We start from the raw sequence: 18,522 nt of genomic DNA, 5'->3' as shown, positions 1-18,522 counted from the left end.
TTTTTTTTTTAGAACATTGGCTTCCTGGATGTTTCTTTAGGTTTTGGTTGGGGGTTTTTGTGTGGGTTTTTTGTTTGGTTGTTGGTTTTTTGTTGGTTTTTTTTTTTCATTTGGCCTTAATTATAAAGCCTTCCAAAACACTGGAATTATTTTTGTATAGCTTCTTTCATGCTAATTTTATCTTCTTATCCCAGTGGACTAAGAAAAATGGGTTACGTTCCTCTCACTGGAAGAGGTTTGGAAGATACCTCTGCAGTAGGATCACTGTTTCTTAAGAAGTACAAGAGCTTCAGTGCTGTGTGGAGAGGTGGACCATTGTCTGAAGTTTGATTGTATTTGTGCCACAAAATAGCTTGGGATTAATTTTTTCAGGTTGATCTGCTCCTCTTTGACATTCACAGTGACCTGTCATCTCTTCCACCATCAGGCTGGAAATACACGTATAAAACAAAACTCTTGGAAGGCCAGAGTCTTAGGACAATGCAAGGATGGATAGAAAGAGGCAGCAAACTGTAATTTCTGTGGTATTTCTTCTTTCTTAGGTTGGAGTTTGAGCGTGTATGTTCGTTCTTTTCCCATGGACTTCTAAAGAGTTCATTCCTGCCTCTGTTTCTTCTCTCCCCTCCACCTGCCCCACGTTCCTCTTTTGTTTCTCCTCTCTCCCTCTCCAAAAGGGATAGTTAAGCCAAGACATGTTGCTTGTGAAGAAAAACCGAATTGTTAGTAGGTGTTTAAGTCTCGGTCTTATAAGATCTGTCACTGGTTGACATAATTATACCTTTGGCAGATGTTTTCCAGCTTAGTATTTGACTTCTCCATTCTTTGTGGTGTTTGTGGTGTGGTGATGAGGGCCTGATGTTTTGCAGGACGAGTGTGCACTCCCTGAGTGGGACAGAGAGCCACTGCACTGAGGGCACTTTACTGTGAGCTCCCATCAGGTGCCCTGATCTGTAACTACGGAGCGTGAGCGAGGCTCCTGCAGTGCCAATTTTGACCTTGCTGCTGGCATCTAGCTGCAAAAGATGTAGCCTGGTGTGGGGGTCACACATGGGCTGGATTTGTGGGCTAGGAACTCTGTGCTCACAGACACAGGTTTGGATTCCTACAAACATAGACTTGGCTCATTTCTGATGTACACAACTCAATGGGATGATTCTTTTCAGCAAGCTGGCGATGGACTCGTGCTGTATGAACGCAGGAAACGGAGATTTTATTCTTCTACCACAGCTACAAGAGAGTCCGAAGAGGGGAAAGATGAAAAGCTGCTGGGCACCATCCAGAGAACTTCCTATTTGTGGAACTATATGGCCTTTTCCTTATGTCCCAATCCCATTCCTTTCAATATTTTGGTCATGAAGTCTCTTTGTTCAGGTCACAGCAGGGATACAACATACCATACATTGCCTTTTCTCTACCTTTTCTAGGGCTGACCACACTTTTACTTGGATCAGTAGATTCCCTGGAACTCTCAGCATTATCACATACCTAGAACTGTTTCTGTACACTTTAGGGCACCTCAGACTTGACTCCCATTTGTGCCCCATTTGAGACCATGACTATTGTGTGTCTCTCACTTCTGTAGTCCCTTTCTCTCAGGATAGCTGCCATCTCTCATTTTCCTTCACCAGATATTTATGTTAGTGCTCGTTGCAGGATTCTCCCCACCCCTTTGGGCTGCTGCCTTTTTGCCTTCTGTTTTCCTTCCTTATAGCACTAGCAGTCCATTCATATTTGGATTTTGGTACATCCCTTACAACTTCTATTGCCTCTGGGGGAGGGATGATGTCCAGCAACCCGGGCAACAACTCCTCCTTCCTCCCTCTTCTTGGTGATTGAGCCTGTGGGGAGGGTCGGGTCTGAGGAGACGGTTGGGGTTGTAGCAATACTGTCATTTTCATGCTGCCTCTGCTCCCCAGCAGGGGAACTAAAACCATGTTTTTCTGTCTCAGCCACAGAGCAACAACAAAACCAGTATAGTAAGCACTGCAAAAGAAACACCCCCAGTGCAGACGTCCATGGTATCTTCCCCAACCGCTATTTTTTTTCCTGTTTGGTTTAATTTTGATTCTGTCCTCTCCCCTTCTCCTCCCAAACCCCTTCCCGAGTGCTGCTTGTGCCACTCTGTTTCAGCTTATGTTTTGGCTTCGTTCTGTCTGTGTCCCTGTGCTGTTGTGGGGCCTGATCACAGCCTCACAGGCTTTGGGATGGGGGTGCTGAGCAGAGCTGTGGTTGGATGTGGGGATCGCAGCTTGCCTGGACTTCCCCGTGTGCCACCCCTGTATAGTTCTGTGTGTCCCGTTCAACTGTTCCTGCTGGCTTTGGGGAGGATGGTTTGGAAGAAGAGAGTGTCAAGCTCCATCCACTCTCCAACACTCAGGAAATGGAGGATGGACTTCAGGACACCAGAGAAGAAAGGGCAGATAAAGGGTTTTTAGAAGAATCCTTTGCTGGCCTATTTGGCCTGCTCAGTTGAGTGGCTGATGTGCTGCAGCTCACTGACTTGCTGGGCTGGCATTTTCTCTTTGGCCTGTGTGCAAGCCCTACAGTGCCAGTACAGTGCCAGTGCCAAGTACATTGAACAGCACAGCCTGGGTGTGTGGCCTGCCTCAGTCCCCATGGCAGAGCAGGCAGCGGGTGGCAGAGGCAGATGGGTGAGTGTGCAGCACTGCCCAGCACTGTCCCTCATGCCCTTGCTGAGCCGCCCAGCAAGAATGACAGCACTGGCAGGAGATGGTGCAGGGTCCTGAAGTCTTGTCCTGGTATTGAAGGGATGAGTGCAGGAGCTAGTTAGCACCCATAGGCCTGGTAGCTGCTCTTTGTTGTCTGTCTCTGGAGAGTTGGATTTGGCATTTTTGGGGCGTGGGAAGGTGGGATTTGGTGTCGGGTTTTTTTTTTTTTGTAGGATGAAGGATTCTTGGGACACTTCATAATTTTCCGCTTTCCTTTCACTAGCTTTGTTCATGATGTTTTTGATATTGAGAGAGCCTTTCTAAATTATTAAATATGGTTATTATTGAAATTGGAGCTCATTTCAGCGACTTTGAGAAAAATGTGCCTTTTTTCACATTTCCTTAGCAACTTCTCTCTGAGAGGCATTGAGGTGGTCTGGCTCACCTGTTTTTTATTATGGAAATTATGAATGTCCCTTTTTTAGGGTAAAATACCCAGCAACCTTTCCAAAAAGCGGGGAGACAAAGGCCCCAGCCCAGTATTATCCTTTCTTCCCCCTCTCCTCTTCTGAAGCATTTTCCAGTGAGGATGCTGCTGAGGGGTCATTACTTCACGAACAGCTGCAGAGGATGCAGACTGGCTCCTTGGTTGCCCCCTGGTGTCTGTGCCAGCCTGGTTCACTGGATGCGAATTGGGAATTAGGGGCAGTTGCAGGGAAGCTGGGGGCTTTGTCTCCTTGTGACTGTAGCTTTTAGTGCAGCCTCTCTCTTGATGAAACCTGTGCAGGAAGTGTGTGAGCACGCACGCAGGCACACGTGTGCTGTTTGGAGTTTGTGACTTGGTTTGATTTTTTAATGTCAGTCACCTTTTCTCCACTTGTTGGGGAGTGAAAGTAAATGAGAGAATGCTTTGGAACTAGAGTTTAATGATTCTTCCATCCTTTCCTAGGAGCCTCAAACAACTGTTGTCCATAATGCTACAGATGGCATAAAGGTAAGGGATAGGAGTGTTGCCAGAGAAACCTCTGCTTCTCTCTTGTCTTCGTGTGTCTTAATTCAGTTTCTACCTTTCCAATGTCTGGTTTGTAGCATGCTCCTGAGTACTGCTGTCAATAGACTAGGAGGTTGTGGATCTCTGAAACAGGCTGAGTAAAGGCAACTGTTCAGATATTAACACATCTTTCCTATTGTGGTGTGTAACCACCACTCTCTTTCGTATGTGGGATGGAAGAGGAGATACAGGCACTTATGCTTTTTTTTTTTCCTTCTGCAAATGGACACTCTCTGAGAAAGCCTAGGAGCCCTTCTTTAGCTTCTTGTGGCTATTCTTCCAAACAGAAGCAACTCTCATTAGATTTCATTTGACAGTTTGGTAACTTCCACACTTGTAAAAGTTCTGGGTTAACGGCTCGAACATGCAAAAGCTGAGCAGAGATGCTGTTATGTTCCGCTTTGTATTTGGCCTGCTTACATCCAAATCTTCCTTGTATCATCCTCTCCCTTCCATCCCTGCAAATGTTTTTGTGCTTTTCCCCATTTTTCTTCACAAAGAAATCAAACTATTTGCTCATGCTCCCGACTGCTGATGCCTGGTAATGCTCTGTTCTGCCGTGCAGGGTTCCACAGAGAGCTGTAACACCACAACTGAAGATGAGGATCTGAAAGGTAGGTATTTGGCCTGTAATTTCTAATATAGTTAAGTGTAGGCAAGGGATTCTGGAGGTTCAATCATTGCCTTGAACTAGCTTCCCAGATTTCTGTGCCTGACTCAGTTCATAAATTTCCCATGACGTTGCCATTCCTGTCACAGTGGGACCGTGCATTGGGGAACCGTCTGACTTGGCCTCTGTGGTACATAAACACTGAGCTGATTTGTTTTTGTCTCAGAGTTGGAGTTCTTTTCTTGCATATATCGTAATCTGTTCATCTCCAGTCCATTTCTAGGTGTGGAAAATCCCTACCAGTCCCTTGAGGTTTGGACTCTGCCTGTGTTTTTGTGTTTCCCTGTAGATTACAGGGAGTTGAAACCTCTCTGTTACTTATTCAGTCTCCCTTTTCACCCCTTTCTAGGAATCTCTTTTGTGACATGCAAAGACTTCCCTTGTTATTTTTTCTCTTGGGGTCTGTTTTTTTTTCTAAGATGAAAATCATTCTCAGCCTATTGTCCCTGACTGAGATATCAGTAGAGAGAGAGGCTGAGAAGAGATTTCATGCCTTTCAGTGACCATATCATAAATATTCTGTGCTTGTGAAACTCTTTAAATGAAGGAGCTCCAAGTTGCAAATCTGCTCGTATTGTTAGAGCAAGCAGCTATCTTTTGCCTAACTTCTCTAATGAATGACGAGCATTTTCCTGAATAAGCAAGTTTGGGATGGGTGAAGGTAGTTTGCATTCTGAGACAAATGTGTTAATAACTTGCCTTTTGAGGCAGAGGTATTCTCATTCTCCCTGTAGTTCATCTGAGTTACAGATCCAGGGAAAAATCAGTGCTGACCCTGTGATGTAGCAGCCATGTCACCTCTGTCAGTGGGGTAGTTCCTGATGCTTTTCCCGTGGCTTGTCACAAGCTGCTGGCTCCTCTTCTGAGGAATCACAGGGAGCAGAAACACATGCCAGTGGGTGAATGAGCTCAGCAATACAGATTGTTTCAGATAAGACCTGACCTCATTACAGGACAGTGCTCTAGCTCCCACCTTTTTGCCAAAGAGTAATGCGTGGTTTAAGAGCCTAGCTTTGAGGAACGGGAACTGAATGGGTTTCATAGTGTGGTAATGAATTTGATTTATCATCTCTGCTGGATAGGCATCCAGAACAGGTATTTGTCCAGAAACTTGTCTCCTGTGGCACTTTTTATTCTGGAGAGGTCCCATGGTGGAGCTAGCTGAGGCAGTGGGTGTTGTAAGTCAGGAATACAAATGCTGCGAGGAAAAGAAGTCTAGGACTGGAACCAGAAGGTGGGGAGGAAGGAAGGCAGCTGGTCAGTGTATGGAGTTGTATTGGGCAACATTGCTACAGATCAAAACTATGTTCTGTTTTTTTTTGGCAGAGGTTAGAAAATTTTGTTATGATTCTAATAGGAGGGAGCATTTGAATGGTGATTGGGAGGGAAAGAGTCTGCACAGCAGTGGTTTGTGCTGTGGCCAGCTCCGGTAATTTTAGTCCTCCAGTTTTAAGTGTAGCTGTGTTCACCAGTGTTCCTTTTTCATTCCTGCCCTTCCACATTTTAAGATAAGCAAGCACTTGAGCAAAACTAGGTAGACCAAAAGGTTTGGGAGTGTTGGAGTTCTCAGTGTTCGGCATAGCCGTGACTCTCCGAAAAGAGAAGTGTTTGTGCGGTTCCTCTGCCAACTTCTTGTTTTAAATAGGCACCAGGATACACAGGTCAGCTCTGCTGTGCTATAGGAGACATTGTCTTTATCCATCAGTGACAGTTGCCTCAGGGATGTGTTGTTTCCACTGTGGTGGGGCTAAAGGCAGTATGTGTTGTCATTCTTCCTCCACCCCCCTGCCCTTGTGTCATTCTAAATTGCACAGCAGATTCATGTTGTAGAGCTGTCTACTTGGCTTTGCCCTGGAGGATACTCCTGCATGTTTTGTGCCCAGCATTGTGGTTTCTTTAATGTTCTCCTATTTCCTTTCTCTTTTTTTATTTACTGAACTTGCGTGTTTTGTTTGTGTTTGTGTTTTAATTCCCTGCCATGCTAGCTCCCCCTCTCTCCACCGGGGACGGCAGCTCAGTGCTTGAAGGACGGAGGCACAGTGAGAGCAAAACACAGACTGAGTCCATGCAGTCCCAGCTTTCTCTCTGTTTCTCAGCCAGTAAGTCCAGGGGTGCAGTGCTTCACAGCATCTTTTTCCCACCCCTTCCTCCACCCTTCCCATTTCTCCTTACCTAAGATTTTTCCTTTCCTCAACTTCCTTCCAAAATGTTGTGTTTTCATTTCCAGTACTCCAGAATAAATAGAAATCATCTCCCTTCCTTCAAAATACCCTCCTTTGCACACTGAAATTTTCCAAACATTTCCTCTCCTTTCTGGAAAAAACAAGACCCAGAACCTCATCGTAGCTAATTTCATTCTCTTGCTTTCATCTGGGTGAGATGTGGCGTTCTCTGTAGAGACACTGCCTTTTGGGGCTTCCTTGGACAAGTCACTGCATCTCTTAGTTTTCCTTGTGGTAAATGGGGTCAGTGGTGCAGGTCTGCTTATGGAGGGGAGGCACAAGACTGAATTCAGTCTCACTTGTCTGAACTTCTGAGGACCTCAGATATGGACGGTGCTCAGAAGTACCAAAGGAACAAAAACCAGTTTGTTCAGACTACTTTAAGGTGCTTTGAAAGGGAGGCTGTGGCTCCTGAAAGACCCCAAAACATTTTTTAATCCATTATCAGGTGCTTTGAGTGAAAATCCTGGGATAATGTTGGCTCTGATGCATTTGTCTGTCGTGAGCTTTACCTTGCGTGTTTGTCTTGCTAGCTCAGTTAGCTGGTACCATGATTAGTCTGTGAGTTATGGTAAGTTCTGCGTGATATCTCCTGAACTTGCTAGCTCTGTAGAGGAGCCTGTGGCTGAAAAACTCTGAAAATGCATATGAAAAAAGCTATTAGGTTGGAGAAAATCTAGGTGGCATTCACAGCCTTTCTCCTACACAGACATACTGTACTAGCTGCCTGACTGTTTAAAGCAATAGTAGAAGGATCTTTAGTGTGAGCTGGGAACATCTGGAGTATTTGATTCTGTTCAGGTCAGTCTAGGAAGGAAGAACCAGGCGTGCCCTCTTCTGTCTCTTCCTGTTGTATTTCCCTGCTTTTCTACACACAGCACCTGTATCTCATATGATGCAGCAGCTGGAGCATCTCTGTTACATGCTTTAGAAGTAGATCAAAGGATGTCAGACTGCTGGTTTGTAAGGTGCAATGGGAAAGATGTTTTGCCTACCCAGAATGGAAGGGAAATGATCTCTTATGAAGTCCTTTTTGCTGTGAGCTGTCCATTACTTCTCTCTTATTAATTTCTTCCTCTTGCTCATAGCAGGGCCCTGCTTGGTACGCTGAGTGCCAAATCACTTCTCTGCCAAGTGGGTCAGTGTTCTCCCACTTTGCTTCCCTCCGAGTTGAGATTTGCAGTGATTTGGATATCCCTACTTCCTTTAACCCCGTCTTGTACTTGCCCTCGTGCTGTTCTGTCACTACTCCGACCACTGTTTGAGGTCGCCCTGAAACTTCCTCCCGAATTTGTGTAATTCCTGCTGTGCTTTTTGCACCAGTGCCCGGGTGGCCCCTGCCAAGCAGTGTCTGGCCCAAGTGATGTGACAGAGGCAGGGGAGCAGGTAGAAGTTATTGGGGTGTGGATGTGTCTGTGTGCCGACCGGGGCTGGGGCTCTGTGTGTCTGTACTTCTTTGTTGGTTTTTATTTTACTTTCTGATTTTTGTTTGTTTATCATTTTAACGCTTACATTTGTTTTGCAGCTACACAGTCTTGTGAAGAGAAGCTCCATGCCTGGGACAGCCCAGGGCAGACATTGGAGTTAGAGCGTGCTCGGTCGGAGCCTTTGCTAACTCCAGTAGTTCCCTTTGTACTTAACCGAGCACCGTGTAAGTTAGCAGCTGGGTAGCAGTAGTGGAGTAGTGCGACTCATGCTAGTTACCCTAGATGTAAAGCTCCCTCCTCTCTCCTCCCCTGCCCCTCGCCGTCCGTCCTTGCCGGGCCGGGCGCGGGCGCTCCGAGCCGGCGCCATGGGTCCGGGCGGGAGGCGCGGCCGCAGAGCCGGGTGCGGGGAGCGGCGGCGGCCGCCGGAGGGCGCCAGGGCTGGGGAGCGGGGCCGCCCTCAGCGCGCCCCGGCCCGGCCCGGCCCGGCCCGGGGAGAGACAGAGCTGGGCCCGGCCCGGCCCGGCCCGGGGAGAGACAGAGCTGGGCCCGGCCCGGCCCGGCCCGGGGAGAGACAGAGCTGGGCCCGGCCCGGCCCGGCCCGGGGAGAGACAGAGCTGGGCCCGGCCCGGCCCGGCCCGGCCCGGGGAGAGTCAGAGCCCGGCCCAAGCGCTGCCGCGGCCTTGAACGGTGCCCGCCCAGCGCGTCCGCGGCGCTCCCCGGCCGGCGGTGTCGTTGCTGTGGCGGGGCTGCCTCCGCGGCTCTCAGACGCGGGCCACGGTGTCCGTGCTGGTGCATGTCGCCTCTCGCTTGTGCCTCTGCCGTGCCTCTGCCGTGCCAGTTGGGAGGCCCCGCGGATTCATCGGGAGCGGCAGGCGCGAATGCCGTCCCCCTGGCATCCTGAGGCTCTCTGTCCTTCGGACGGAGTGCTCGCATCCCGTGTGCCGGTTCTAGCTCGGGACACGTAGTGAAAGCCAGGAGACAAGCACAGTCTGATGGGGTGGACTAGTGTTGAAGGACAGGCCTGACGGCACTGCATCAAGGCACCTTGGGAGGGGATGAAAATTTCCTTAAGGTGAGCCAGCCCAGCACACCTTCACTGTGGTCTGCAGACTCCCTCACTCATCCCAAATGCAGCCTTTCCCATGGACTCCATCTTCGGGACATTGGTGGTGCATGGTTTGGAGGTCCAGCGAGTAGCCCTTCTTCATGTGAAAGTAATCCCAGACAACTTGCTTGTAAGGACATTTTCACAGCAGATGTAGCCCACTGTGTCGTTTTGACCCATTCCCTGGGTACGTCTTTCCACATGTGGAAGTGCATACAGCCTGCATAGCAAAACCAGCCACCTTATTGTTATGAGCCAGATGTTTCCTATCTGAGGGGTTCCTGAGGCTGGCTCAGTAGTAAAATTCTCTTAACTGATTTCCAGAGTAGGTACAGACATTTTTCATAGCCAGTGAGATTATTATCTTCTTGTTCTTTGGCTGCACTTACCAATGGTGGGATGAGGTACACATGTGGATGACAGCTTATGGGCAAGGGGGAGAGCAGTTCAGAGCAGCAGCTTCTGGCATTTAGAGCAGAATTCAACTTCCCTGACTTGAACATCTAAAGATGGTAGGTTGGATTTTAACACCCTCCCCCTAATGACAGGCCTCTGAGATGCCTATGTGAGACTTCCAGAAGTCCCAGTTTCTTTCAGGGCCCAAAGGGGGAACAGTCCAGGGACTGGTTCCATTTCAGACATCTATATTTTAGATGATGAAGGGCACAAGAATGGCACTTCTAGTGGTAGGGATTGTATATTATCTGATAACATTGAAAAGAATGCTAGAGAACCTCTTAAATGCCTGTATAATGTGCTGAAGAGTCTACCTACAGGTGTGGGGAAAGCTGAAGAGATGTGAGGTTGTGCATATAGGCTCAGGTATGGGTCTGGTGCACATTGTAGTCATAGAATAGAATTGTATTGTTTAACAGACCTGACTGAGACTTTGTAAATGTTATGAATTCTTGAGACTAGCATGGATGATAGAACACTGCAGAGGGGATGGGGTGGGCAATTCCTGTGGGGACCCAAGAGAAGAGAGTGCCAAGGTGCTGGCCAGGTGGGGGCTAAACAACAGTGGACAGACAGCCCTTGTCTTCATTCATCTTGAAGTCCAGTGTGCTGGGCTGGGTTAATGGCAATGCTGTCAGAGTGCTGTGCCATAGGGCTTGTCAGAATCTAACTGCCTGAGGAGCAGTGTGCAAACTCAGACATAGCTAGGACCTGCTTATCCAACCCATCCATCCTGCTGCCGTTGTCTTTCTAGCTTGCAGAAGCCATCCCTACATGTCCCAGTTGCTTGTTTGCAGCATTCACAATAGCTGAGGTATTGATGATGGTGGTAGGCAAGTTGTTGGGAGACTCTTTCCAATTGGCTTGATCTATGGCCATTTGTATATGGCTACTGTGGTGAAGGTTTTCCACATCTTAAGCTGCCAGACGAGTACTTCACACGGGCAGGGTCACTGGCATTCATTGGTCAGACTCCCCAGAAGCAGCTCAGGCTGTCATTCAGGAGACCCCTCTGGGTGCCTTAGACCTTTCTAGAAGAAAATATATATATATATATATATGATTTCTTTATTTCCTTTCTCCCGACATTATGGGATCACCATTTCCCTTTCATGCCACTGCCCCTCAACTCTCATGTGGATGTCTTTAGTGTGTATCTCCAGAATGCAGGGAGCAGCATCCTATGAGATCTAGACTAATGGTGCTCTACAAATTGCTTGTAGGAAGCACCCACTAGCCTCATATTTCTACTGAACTCTTCAGCACAGCTAAATTGCTCTTTCTTCTTGTTCACAGTGCGTAAGCAAGAGATCATTAAGATAACCGAGCAGCTGATAGAGGCCATCAACAATGGAGATTTTGAGGCTTATACGTAAGTAGGGATGCTTTCTGACAGGTTGTTTATCAGTTTGTGTGCAAGTGATGCTCTGGCTTTTGGGTATGAGGAGCTGTCATGCAGTCAGGGATGGTGAATGGTTTTATCCTTTTTAGCCTACATCAGTTAGGAGTAAGGGGTGGAGTAGCAGAGCTCTAAATGAGCTCTGTTTGATTCCTCAAGTCAGGTGTCAAACAGCAACAGGAGCAACAATAGGAAAATGTCCTGGGTTTGTAAGAAAAGTACAGGGGAGGGAAACGAGAAGAGCAGAAAGAGAATAGAAGAAAAGTCAGTAACCTAGAGGTTTATTTCACGTGAAATGCCATCTAGTTGGTTCATTGAGTTACAGTAGGGCTGAGTCTTCAGGAACTTACTTCTTTGAGTAGGGAGATGTAGTTAGGTGGACACAGGGTGTGAGTCAAATGGTGTAGCAGCACTTCACTGCGTGAATAGTTCTTGGGTTCAAATGCAAACTGTAAACCTGCGCTGCTTTTCTTTGCAGAAAAATCTGTGATCCTGGCTTGACCTCATTTGAACCTGAAGCTCTGGGGAACCTGGTTGAAGGAATGGATTTCCATAAGTTTTACTTTGAAAACTGTGAGTGGGTAGATTTGGTAACTCCCAACACCTTTCTCTCTACTCTTCCTTTATGTCACATTTTGGGGGGGAAATTTGCCTTGTTTTTACTGGTTCTCAGAATAAGCAGGAACTTAATTGTACTTGGGTTAGGATGCATTCATAAAAGTCAGCAGCCTTTCTGTCAAAAAGCCTGTTCAGCAACAATTTCAATTCTAACCCCCACATCCCTTCACTCTAGGCATACAGTCTGCCAGGTGGGAGTGTTTTGTACCTGGCATGGACGGCAGGAGCTTTATAAGTTTGAGGCACTGGACTTCTTACTGATACGAAAATGCAGAAAAATTATCAGGTTTTGGTGGAATCAACATGTATGTTTGGGGTAGAATACTGAATGGTCAGGCATAAAGATGATTTCGCTTTGAGTTTTCACTGGATGGTTTCAGATCTCTAACATCTAATGAACCTTTTACATAGATAGAAGGGTCACCTTGTCAGCCTGGGGCAGGAAAGACTTGGGAGAAATGCTATCATTTATACTCTGGGATTTGTCTCCCTTCCTGATTGTCTCCACAGGATGAGATAATTGAAATTTAAATCCTGAGCTGCTCATTCTGTTTTATTTTGGGGTTATGTCAAGGTCCTTAGTATGGGCAATATGTAGTTCTCTAAGTATGCAGAGACTTTGTCACTCTCAGCAGCCTATTGTGGAGTAATTTTAATACTTCTCCAAAGTTTGTTCATATTTAATGCTGTCCTAGCTTAAAGATCTGGTTACTGACTCCTTTGCAATGATATTCTGTAAGTGAAAGGCCTTTCCCCATAACTGAAGACACAGCAGCACTGACATTGAAAAAGTGACGAGTCTGCTTTGCAGAGGAGATGGGGGCAAAGGGGCCAGGGGACTCCTGGCAGTAAGTGTGCAGTTCCTAGGGAGAACAACAGGAGACAGGGGAAAGAATTGCTTGGATTTTGCCTGAAAAATTGCAGGAGCAATTTTTGTGGTATTCCAGAATCCAACAGAAGGTGAGTGAAATATGGAAGAGGTTGGAGAATGTGGGACTCTGTTCCTCCTTAGTCGTAAAACGAATCTGATGGTTTTGCATGTCCCGCCAGTGCTGTCGAAGAACAGCAAGCCGATCCACACGACCATCCTGAACCCCCACGTGCACGTCATCGGCGAGGACGCGGCGTGCATCGCCTACATCCGCCTGACGCAGTACATCGACGGCCAGGGCCGGCCCCGCACCACGCAGTCCGAGGAGACGCGTGTCTGGCACCGCCGCGATGGCAAGTGGCTCAATGTCCACTACCACTGCTCTGGGGCTCCTGCAGCACCTCTCCAGTGAGGATCAAATACGGGTATGGACTCTCAGGGAAGGAGTGCATCACACACACAGCTGAGGCTGCTCTGTTTGGGAATTCAGCATTCAGGGTGGTTTAGCTGGCTGTGAGAGAACCGTATTTAGTTGTCTGTAGGCTGAATACTTTGGCTTGTAGATGGTGTTCCTTTAAGTCCTGTGCTCTGGACTCAGTAGGGTTATCTGCCACTCCTGGCAAATGGGAGTCATGTGCCAGACAGCTGTTCCTGGGCTTCGGTACCCTTGCAGCAGCTGTGCTTCCTCCCAGGTGTTCAGGTCTGTGCTTGGACAAATGGCTAATCCCGAGCAGAGAGGAAGAGTATCTCATGTTGTGCACAGGTTGGCCCTTTCACATCTACCTTTCCATGCTGGGGGTCATTTCAGAGGACCTTTTTGATGATTTTGTCATCATCTAGAAAGGATATTGTAGAATCCATGCAGGACAATTTAAATTCTATAAGGGGTAACGGTTTATTCATATAAATTTCACCACTGATTTTCTGATAAGCAAAAGCTATTTCATGTACCATGTTGAGAAAACTCAGAGGGGAAAAGAATCTAAACAAATAATAGTATCAGAGGATTTAAAATATCCCCCAATTAACTTGCCACAATTCAGCATTGGAAGAAACTTGGACTCTAAAATATGTCATGAAGAAATGATTGTTGCTTGCTCCTGAAAGACATCAGATCCATTTACTTCTTCAACATTAAGGCATTCTGGTTTATTGCCTTAGTGGGTTCTTTTAATTAGATGAACAAGGTCTTTCTGCATCCTTTTATGCTGCAATACATGTCACATTCATTCTATAGCCCAAAGTTGCCTAATCTTAGGACCTTTTTACTAAATATTATCCATTTTAGGGCAAACACAATAAATATCTACAACTGGGAGGCAACCTTTTTTTCATGTGGTCATTTAAGGATGAACCACTCAAGTATAGTTGCTACTTGAGTCCTAGTTCTGTGAACAGCTTGGGACTAAGCCAAGAGCAATTTGTATTCATGTGTTGTGAGGTATTCAACCCTACTGAAGGCAATGGGAAGGAATGTGAACTATCACAAGCAAGCTGCAGAGGTCACAGATGGAATTTGAAAAGCAAAAGCCAGTTGGGGGCACCAGAAGCAGGGAAGCTTTCAAGAGAGCTGGAAAATCAGCTGATTTTCCAGGGAGTTAGGCAGTGAGAAGGATAAAGCCTTTGCAGGAAAACAAAACTTGCATCAGATTGCGTCACAGAAATTTTGGGGGTCCAAAAAAAGATACAGAAGAAATTAATAAATTAAAGATCAGTGTGGCTCAGTGGCAATGCCTAGGAGTTCTGAGGAAGTTATGGAAAGTCTGCTGGAGAAGAAGTATGTTTCTTGGCTATGGAAATACTGAAGCCCTCCAAAAGTATGTGCTGTAGGGTTTCTGAAAACTGCAGAGCAGAAGCTATTTCCAAACCACAAAATGTTGGTTAAAACAGTATTTAAAAATACCCTGTAAACTAATAGAGGTTGAAGTATTTGCATGCATTTCTGGGCTCTGAAGGAGGTGTACCCACAGGCAATTACAAATGGGGTCAGTGTGGGCAGCCCCCATCTGAATGCACTGAATTATTTTGGAGCAGTATTATCCCATGTGCAGTGAAAGCTCAGGATGAAGAATGAATGAGGTAAGAATGCTTAAATAGAAATCTCACCTGGAAGGCAGAGTTCAGTTCTGGGTAAATCATCTCAAAAGGAAACTGCAACCAGAAAAGAGGTTTGCTGTTAATCAGAGGACTTCTGTGTGAGGGGAAAGTGGGAACCAAGAAGGGAGAAGACTTATAAGGGAGATTCTACAAAGATTTGCAAACTAAGAAATGATAGAAAGAAGGGTTTGGCTATCCTTTCATGACAGGCTAATGCTAAATAGACAGTAAAAAAACCCCAGACTTAAAACTGATCAAAATAAATCCAGTAATTTGGCACATGAAGGTTAACTAGGAAGGGCCTTTGCTAAAAGCTACAAATTCACAAAAGTGCAGAAAAGCTCATGTATTTGTTTAAATATTAAGGAAGTTCAGAGACAAAATTAATGAAGATTTGAAAATAAAAAGCCTAAGAAAAATAGAATTATCTTTCAATTCAACGCAAAAGCCAATGGAAAGTGAGACAGAAAATGTTCCTTAGGACCAGAGCCTTTGAGCACCCCTTAGGAAATGTCTTCAACTTCTGGGTCTTGTCTATGAGAGAATGGGCTCAGGGCTGCTCCGAAGCAGCACATAATACGTTTTAGCAATTATTTAATTTTCATTGTCACATTCAGCCACCTGGAAGGGGAAGTGAGTGCCTCTTATCTTTAGAACTCTCCTCATGAACCCCAGTTTGTCTTGTGTTAGGGGTTTCTACCTACACCAAATAGTTAGCATGTAGAAAACTTGATTTTTTAATTGTGTACAGCTAATGTATGGCTTTATTTCCTTCCATCTTCCATCCTGTTCTCTCCTCTCCTTTCTGGGTGGACACTACCTCTTCCTGACTGCAGCAACTTGTGGAGATACTCAGCTGGAGGGCAATATCTTCTTAGCAAGCAGCTCTGGAGTGCCTGAGTGACAGCAACGGTCATGTCTGTTTTGACGTTAAAAAATTAAATACAAATTACAAACAGGCAGCAGCCAAATGCACGAAACCCTGCATGCATCTGATGCTCCGGGCACTGCCTTTCTGTTGTTTTCCATGGATCCATCGTGTCTGTTTCTGCTGTACGAAGGTGTTTTTAAATCTAAAAAAAAAAAAAGACATGTTGTTTGTATAAAATAATAAAAAACCAGGAATAATGCTAAATAAATGACAGATTATCCAACGTGCCCCCTCCCCCAGGGCTCAGTAAGTGGCAGCAGCCGGAACATCTTTCAGAAATGAAGTGAGGGGGAAAGCAAAAGTGAAGGAGAGAAAGAGAGAGGGAGAGCAAGAAAGGAGGCGGCTTGAACAGCGGATGGCTGAACTGTGCTCCGCAAAGCGATGGTGGAAGTTAACACCGCATTCGGGCTGTGCTGCAGCTACAGTCGGTGAGAGGTGGCAAGGAGACCCCAGAGGAGCCAGTGTGAAGACTGGGGTTCAAGAGAGAGGAGGTGCTCCTCTTCCTGTTGCCCAGCAGTCTGACTTCAGCCTGTTTCTTCTTCGATTTCTGCACAGCAAGAAAGCTATGGAAACCTGGTTGCTCGGCTGCTGGATCCCAAAACAGACTTTTCTTTCTTTTTTTTTTTTCTTTCTTTTTTTTTTTTTTTTTTTTTTAAGACATAAAACAAAACGGAATGTTGATTTAAAACTAAAGATGGAAGTAGGGATTTAAAAATGGGTTTAAGTGAATATAACTTGAATAGAAGCTCGCTCTTTAGTGATAGTGGTTTTAGAAACTGCCACTACTTGGACAGACATGGAGTTTTGAAGCCAGCTTATTTAATTTAACAAAACAAAAAAACATTTCATTAAGTGCAGAGATTTTAGAGGAAGAGGGTATTTGTATGGGATTTTCTATTTTTTTTTTTCCTTTTTAGTAGCATAGTTGGGATCCACAGTGCTGCAGAACACGTGTTCCTTAGGAAGCAGACAAAAAAACTTAGTGTTATGTTCTTCATGAAAACTTGCACATACACTCCTATATGAGGCATAAATAGCGTGTGTTTTTTATACTGAAATATATGCACCCGTAGAATTAAAGGGGTTGCCTGGCCTCCTGTTTGATTTGTTGGTCTCCAGTAAAATAGCAGTGGGAACCAGCAGCCCCAGCCAGGTGCTTCTCCCCACCACTAACCCATCTGATGTTTGTAAGTGTCATGTTTCCTAGTGTTTATTTGGGTAATTTTTCTATTTTTTACAGTGATGTTGTAACACAGAAAACTATCAGATCAGAACCTCAAAAGCTGTAGCTGAAGGAATCCAGGCCACCCCCCACCCCGTGTTGCCTCTGGGTGTTAGAGGATACCTCATGTAGCAGAGGGGAAAGGGAATGAGCACGTGATGTGATCTGATGTTCGTCCTTTGGGCCAATTCATCTTCCTTTCTTTTCTTTGCTGCAAAAGGAGTTCAGTTCCTTTATTCATTGGGTGGGGGATGTGGAAGTGTTTTGTTGACCTTACCAAGGAGGGAGCCTAGCCCCAAGAAGAAAATGGCCTTTCTGGCAGACCTGCTGGGATTTGTCTTGACCAAGGGAAGGCATCATTTGCAGAAGTTGGAATGGGCTTTTACCTGAATTTATCTACCCCTAATCATTTTTTGGATCTCTAGAGGGAGTTGAAAGGATTGCCTTGACAGCATACTAAGTGTGTGGCAATCTTTTAGCAGACTATAGAAGAGAAGAAAGACAATTTGGATTTTTAATCCTTATTCAGTATAAACGCAGAAAATGAAAGCTGTTGCACAAAGTGTAGCTGACACTTTGCAGCAGATAGCGCTCTGCTCCCTTTGTTGGAGAGGTGCTATCCCACACCAGGATTGGATCAGCTAACCACTGATGAAGGAAAAGACCATCCACACTTCCCAGGTTTGTTTGAACAAACACCCTTTTCTTCCTCCTTCCTCTATCCCAGGGGAGGAGTGAGGAGGGGATTGAACCCATGGGGGGGCAAACACTAGATTTTATTATTTCAAAACATTTCTAAGACAGCACTAAGCCAGTGAGTGAAGTGGAAAAGTAAAAAGATACTTCATTCAGAAAAATTTTTAGCCACAAAGAGAGCAAACAGATTACAATTATGCCATTTAAAAAAGATAAATACAAAATATTATGCATGCCTTCTTTCGGTCTGATCTTCCTTGTCTCTTTACCTGATGATTATTAATAGTTAAAAAGAGAACCCTCTGTATTAAATATATGCATCTTTCAGAGAAAATTTTAAAAGAACAGAACTGTTGGGTTTTTTGTTTTTGCACAGTCTTGGAGACGAACTCTTTTGGATTTTTTTTTTTTTGTTTGTTTCCTTTTAAGTTAATGAGAACCTTAGCTTGGTATGGCCATTATCAAACACAGCTGTACACCTTTAGCATTCTTAATGTTCTCTTATGGGGCTAATGTAAGCATCTATATAATATATATTATAAATATCACATTTTAAACAGGAAATGGAAGGCATTTGATGCAGAATTTTTGCATGATATAGAAATAATTAAAGTTAGCTAGTGTTTGTTTGTTTGGTCTGAATGTTGGTAGAACCTTCATAGCTTTGTTACAATGAAACCTTGAACTGAAGATATTTAATAAAATAACATTTAAACAGTGTAAAGTTTGGAGTGTCACATTATTCTCCTAAACCATGGAACAACATGCAATTGGTACTTCTGGGATAAGAATCAATTGACAGAGGAGTTAGGTTTTGTTCCCGTGTCATTGAAAAATGTAATGTTTAAAAAGTTAAGTGATATCATCCCTAAAAGGGGTGAGAGGAGAATACTAGCATTAAAAACAAAAGGATGACAGAACCTGTTAAAATGGCTTTCATGGCATTTCCCTGACAGAGCAGGGTTAATAGGGAAATTCTGCTTTTGTTCCCAATAGGCTGATCCTTGGCATATCTATGCTGTTACTTCCTCTCCTGGTCTTGGTTTTCCTCACCAGTATTTAAGACTCCTTGTGGGAGAAGCTATCTT

At 45.3% G+C, this 18,522-nt stretch overlaps 1 protein-coding gene across 9 annotated transcripts in view; it reads left to right on the top strand.

Annotated features, from left to right (window-relative positions):
• The window catches only part of CAMK2G (calcium/calmodulin dependent protein kinase II gamma), a 117,963-nt gene extending 99,805 nt beyond the window's left edge, over positions 1-18,158 (top strand). For 2 of the 9 annotated variants that reach the window (XM_066191441.1, XM_066191440.1), the window contains 8 exons: positions 1,950-2,018; positions 3,619-3,663; positions 4,286-4,334; positions 6,376-6,489; positions 10,897-10,972; positions 11,478-11,572; positions 12,668-12,913; positions 15,422-18,158. In XM_066191441.1, coding sequence (XP_066047538.1) covers positions 1,950-2,018; positions 3,619-3,663; positions 4,286-4,334; positions 6,376-6,489; positions 10,897-10,972; positions 11,478-11,572; positions 12,668-12,900 — 681 coding nt within the window. In that variant the 3' untranslated portion in view covers positions 12,901-12,913; positions 15,422-18,158. Of the gene's footprint in view, positions 1-1,949; positions 2,019-3,618; positions 3,664-4,285; positions 4,335-6,375; positions 6,490-8,137; positions 8,264-10,896; positions 10,973-11,477; positions 11,573-12,667; positions 12,914-15,421 lie in introns of all 9 variants that reach the window. The other 7 variants (XM_066191443.1, XM_066191442.1, XM_066191446.1 and 4 more) reach the window with 4 other exon arrangements.
• The last annotated feature ends 364 nt before the right edge of the window (positions 18,159-18,522 follow it).

The sequence above is a fragment of the Chamaea fasciata genome, unplaced genomic scaffold (assembly GCF_029207755.1).
Source record: "Chamaea fasciata isolate MVZ Bird 193981 ecotype frontalis unplaced genomic scaffold, bChaFas1.0.hap1 SCAF_9, whole genome shotgun sequence".
Taxonomy (NCBI): Eukaryota; Metazoa; Chordata; class Aves; order Passeriformes; family Sylviidae; genus Chamaea; species Chamaea fasciata.
This window is presented reverse-complemented; position numbering and strand designations above follow the sequence as displayed.